Source organism: Phragmites australis, chromosome 11 (assembly GCF_958298935.1).
Source record: "Phragmites australis chromosome 11, lpPhrAust1.1, whole genome shotgun sequence".
NCBI lineage: Eukaryota > Viridiplantae > Streptophyta > Magnoliopsida > Poales > Poaceae > Phragmites > Phragmites australis.
The window spans coordinates 27,956,051-27,961,431 of record NC_084931.1 but is presented as its reverse complement, the minus strand read 5'-3'; the positions used below and the strand labels follow the sequence as shown (position 1 = coordinate 27,961,431).

At 54.4% G+C, this 5,381-nt stretch overlaps 1 protein-coding gene across 1 annotated transcript; it reads left to right on the top strand.

Annotated features, from left to right (window-relative positions):
- Positions 1-2,056: 2,056 nt before the first annotated feature.
- Positions 2,057-4,630, top strand: LOC133884485 (exocyst complex component EXO70B1-like). The gene has a single exon (XM_062323920.1). The coding sequence runs from the start codon at positions 2,328-2,330 to the stop codon at positions 4,287-4,289; it is 1,962 nt and encodes a 653-aa protein (XP_062179904.1). The 5' UTR covers positions 2,057-2,327; the 3' UTR covers positions 4,290-4,630.
- The last annotated feature ends 751 nt before the right edge of the window (positions 4,631-5,381 follow it).

Sequence of the window (5,381 nt, the reverse complement as noted above, 5' to 3'; positions counted from 1 at the left end):
ATGTAGTGGCTGCGCTGCGGCTGTTGCTGTTGTTCTTCTTCGATTGGCAAGCGACTTGGCTACGCTGTGGTGGCTGCTGCTGCTGTTCTTGTCCGATTGGCATGCAGAGATTTGATTTTTGAAGCAAAGTGAGTGACTACGGCTCCACACACTACGCAGAGCTTACTGCTGTGCCATCTCACCGCCGATTCACCATCCTCGTGCAGCTCCAGCCCATAAGCCTAAAGCAGCACAGGAGCGACACTGGTTCCCCACCTCCTCTCCTCAATTCCCTGCTGGGAAGAGCCGTGCTGACCACTTTCTTCCCTAGCTCTGGTCGTCAAGTTCCACCAAGCCATCACCGATGACAACACGCCACATGCCACCTCCGTTCCATTTGACAGCTCGGTGAGCAACCCTATGGTCCCTAGATGGTTGCTGGACCCTTTTCCCTCTCCTTCCATGCCTCCCTTCCTCCTCTCCACGCCAGTCAAACCTCCACCATCGCCTTGGCCACCATTGCAAGCTCTCCGGCCATCACCATCGACTGGCTACCGCTCGAGCGGACTTCCCATCATGTGTTGATGCTTCTGTGTGACTGAGGCTAGAAAAGGCGAGGCACTGATGCTTCGGCGGCGGCGGCGATGTTGGGCGAGTAGACACCAAAGGCGATGAGCGCGAGGAGGAAGACGCGTGGCGGGTGGATCCCGCGCATGAGCAGGCGCAACGGGCCGACGGTGCCATGGTGATGGGGAGTAGGCATGGGGACGACACCATGGGAATGGGGAGTAGGCGCGGGGACAACACCATGGAGATGGGGAGTAGGCAGGGGACGAGGCAGTGCACGTGGAGCAGAGGTTTTAGGTCCCGGTGGGTCTTATGTCCCGTTCGGGCCGGGGGTAGGAGTGATTTGCACCCGATTTGAGTTCCGAGTTCGGGTCGGGTTTCATGCTTCGGGTCGGGTTTCATGGTTCGGGTTTTTGATCAGGTGCGTTTATGCTCCACCTGACTCTGACCCCACCGTTAACCACACATCCCGATGTGGAACAACTGCTAGGGTTTTGAAGCATCGCTGGGGCGACAATAAACTGCAAAGATGAAAAACCATAAGGTTTGCATCGTGCACCTCATTGTGGAAGTGGACTAATGCAGTATGGCAAGGCAAATGGCAAAAGGAGATGAGCAAGTCAGCATAATAGCCGTCGTGCGAGGAGAGGCGAGTCGTGTGGAAATAAGGTCAAAAATAGTTTTTCACTATTGAATAGATCGGGGAAACGGCCTTGAGCCCAACTTCAAGCTCAAACTTGCTGGCAATCCTAGTAAAAAAAAAACTACAAAGGTTGAAAGCTAACCGAGCATAACTCAGTTGGTTTGTCCTTGTGATTAAACTTATCCACCGTTGGAGTGCTAGACTTGGCATCCATATGTGTGTACTGTCCAATGTTCGAGTACTAGACTTGCACCCATGTGAATATGTGTAAGCGAATATGGTGTGCGTGTGTAAGTATAAGTGGGTCAGACTAATTCTTAAAACTGACAGCGGAACCACGTTGGCCCTTTCCCGTTCCAAGCAGACAATATATAATTCAACACCCATTGCTTCATCTAAAGAAAATACCCATTGGCCTTCGGTTGGATTTGCCTTCTGAAACTAGACTAACCTTCGACGCGGCGCAACAGGCAATGCTCCCTGAGCTGGTAAGCAAGCCTGTAGCGCCAACACAACTAGGTGCTACCGGTCAATTAAGCACGCCGGCGACCTCCGCGCTCCGCGTAAATCACGCCCCTCTCGGCCCGACGGCCCCCACCGGCCACCGCGCCACGCCGTCACTGCCCGTGCCGTGCACTCACCCTTTCCGCCTTTTCCGCCGAAGCATTTTACCAGTCCCCCACGCCGTCACGCGAGACGCGACACGACCTTCGCCTTTCGCTTCCCCCGAGGCCACGCCATTTCACCATCAGCCAGCCCCCGTACATCCGACCGTCCGCGCCGAGCCATCCGACGCAGCGACGCCCGCCGCGAGTTACGGTGCCCACGCGACACTGCTACTCGAGAGCTGCGGCGCTGCCCGGGCCTGAGTGCCTGACCAGTACACCAAGCGGCCGCTGGTCCACGCGTGATCGCTCTCGGCCAGACGCCGCCACCGCGTGGGAAGTCCGAAGTCCTCCCATCTCCTCCCCCCACAACCACCTCCAGAGTCCAGAAGCCGCGTGGAGGTGGAGCCCTCGTTCAGATCGGAGCCAGGCCGGTGGGGGATGCCATTCCGGCTCCGGTAAAAGCCACCGAAGCCGTCTTCCGCGCGCGAGGAGTAATAGCGTTCCCCCTCCCTTCCCCTGACCGAGCAGCCATGGCGGAGGACGGCGAGGAGAAGCTGCTTGCGACGGTGCAGCACATCGTGCAGACGCTGGGCAGCAGCGATACCATGACGGAGGACATTCTCAAGGTCTTCTCCAACTACGACGGCCGCCTCTCGCTCGAGAAGCTCTATGCCGCGCGTGCCGCCGCCGCGTCTGGTGGCGGTGGCGGAGGAGGAGGAGGAGGGGAGCACTCGATGCCGGCGTCGCCGCCACTGCCCCCGCCGCCTGCGGCGGCGGCGGTGTCGACCGCGGGGGCGAGGCCGCCGGTGACGTCCATGGAGCGGACCGTGCGCACGCTGGACCGCCAGATCTCGCAGTTCGTGGCCATGGACAGGCTGATTTGGGCAGACTCCGCGGACGCGGACGCGTTCCTGGAGGCGGTCGACGACCTCATCGGCACCGTGCAGGAGCTGGACGCCGCGGGGACCAACCGCGCCCTGCTCGACCGCGCGGACGAGCTGCTCAGCCGCTGCATGGCGCGGCTGGAGGACGAGTTCCGGGCGCTCATAGAGCGGCCCGACGACGCGGCCCCCGTGGTGCCGGGCGGGTTCGGGTCGGACGGGAGCGACGACGACGAGGACTTCGGCGGCGGGGACGGCTACGGTGACGAACCAATCCCGATCGCCAAGCCGGTGACTGACTACGACGTCGTGATCGATGCTCTCTCGCCGGGGTCGATTGCCAACGTGCGCCAGATCGCGCGTCGGATGGTGGACGCCGGGTTCGGCCGTGAGTGCGCTGAGGCCTACGCCGCTGCGCGCCGCAGTTTCGTCGATGAGAGCGTTGCGCGCCTCGGTGTCCGCCCCCGTACCGCCGAGGAGGTACATGGCTCACCCTGGGAGGAGCTCGAGTTCGACATCGCCCGCTGGATCCCGGCCTGCAAGATGGTGTTCCGCATCCTGATTCCCAGCGAGCGCCGCCTCTGTGACCGCGTGTTCGATGGCCTCGCCCCCTTCGGAGACCTTGCCTTCATCGCTGCCGTGCGCACCCAGGCGCTGCAGCTCATATCGTTCGGTGACGCTATCTCTACCTCCAGCCGCGCGCCAGAGCGCCTCTTCCGTGTCGTAGACATGTACGAGGCTGTCCGTGATCTCCTCCCTGACCTTGACCCTGTGTTCTCCGACCCTTACTCCGCTGCACTCCGTGCGGAGATCTCGGCGGTGTGCAACACACTTGGGTCCTCAATCAAAGGTATATTCATGGAATTGGAAAATCTCATCCGCCGTGACCCTGCCCGAGTTGCTGCCCCTGGTGGTGGCATACACCCCATCACTCGCTATGTCATGAACTATCTCCGGGCGGCTTGTGGGTCACGGCAGACATTGGAAGAGGTTATGGAAGGTGACTTTGGTTCTAATGGAGGTGCGCCTGTGGCTGTTGACCCTGACCGCCCCACCTCATCACTCGCCGTGCATGTCGCATGGATCATGGACGTTCTTCACAAGAATTTGGATACAAAGTCCAAGATCTACCGCGATCCATCACTTGCTTGCGTCTTCTTGATGAACAATGGCAAGTACATCATCCAGAAGGTCAATGACAGCGAGTTAGGTGTTTTACTAGGTGATGAGTGGATCAAGCAGATGACAACTAGAGTTCGCCGCTGGAGTATGGATTACCAGCGGGCAACATGGGGCAAGGTTATGACTGTGCTTCAAACTGGTGGTCCAGGCATTGGTGGTCTCCCGGTCAAGGCGATGCTGCAGAAACTGCGTATGTTTAATACGTACTTTGAGGAGATTTATGCAGCACAGTCAGAATGGGTGATAGCAGATGAACAACTAAGGGTGGATATCAGGGCAGCAGTGGAGGATTCAGTGATGCCAGTTTATGCAGGTTTAATTGCTAAGCTGAAGTCATCTCCCGAAACAGGGCGTGACTTGTACATCAAGTACACTCCAGAAGATGTTGTGGCACATATCCAACACTTGTTTGAAGGAACACCAAAGTGATAAGTTAATTGGCACCCCGTTCTGCTGCATTTTCTGCTCTTTATAATATGTGAAGCTGCTATCATGGATTGTGAATTCGTGGCCAACATCTGGCACTCACATATGATGACGCTGTTGGCTCAACTTGCAACTGTGCATTCATTGTTTTGTGTTCTCCATGTTGAAATTATGGAGTTCGGCAAATGTTGTATATGTGTGTGGGTGTGTCTGTATCAATCAGTAAGGTGATTATTTTGTAACAATATTAGGGCTTCATTTCTGTTTCAAGCACTACTTTAGTTTAACCCCATTAAGTGTTTATGTGTGGATTTCAATATTTATTTCAATAAGTTCATACTCAAGTGTTTGAAATTTCAAGTTTTTTCTATGATCATTTTGGGGATGATCTAACTCTATGATGGCCAGAGTATCAGTAGCTGAAAATGGATGTCAAACCATGAAACCCCGTCGCAGGCCACAGCATGCCATTATCACATCCAACATTTTCAACTGTTAGATATGCGGAAGAAGTGATGAATTGTTCTATCACCAGGTGAGGCTATAAAGATGAACTTCATCTCCTATTGTACCTCTTGAAAATTCATCATTGATAGCTTGTATGAAAGAAATTTGGAAGTTGCACAGCAAATACATTATGCATAAATATTCAGTTATGTTAACTGTGGTTGCAGTAGGTAGATTATTTTTAAACAAGTATTTGATGCTGTTACAAGTCACGAATAGCCCACTGCACAACTTACTGTTAGTTGACATATGTAACAAAATAAATATCTTGTGGATTACTTGTTTCTCCAATTCTATGATAATTAACTGGCGATGCACTGATGCAACTCAAGTCTCAACACTGTTATGATGTATCCATTTGATGCTGCTCATCCAATATCATCTATGGTGGTCCCCACTCCACATTGCTTGCATTAGGAATGTACCCTTGGATAATCTCGTGTACAAATTCTTGTTATCATGTTCCACTCAATTGTAATTTGATGATGAGCAACAGTACATAAATTGCCAAGAAAATTGATGCTTGCTGGCATTAGGCTGTCTTGCTACTCCGCTTGGTAAGAATACGGCAGAAGAAGCATTGGCAAA

What these genes read in the sequence shown, in the direction of transcription:
- LOC133884485 (XM_062323920.1), top strand. Translation starts at nt 2,328, where the DNA reads ATGGCGGAGGACGGCGAGGAGAAGCTGCTTGCGACGGTGCAGCACATC.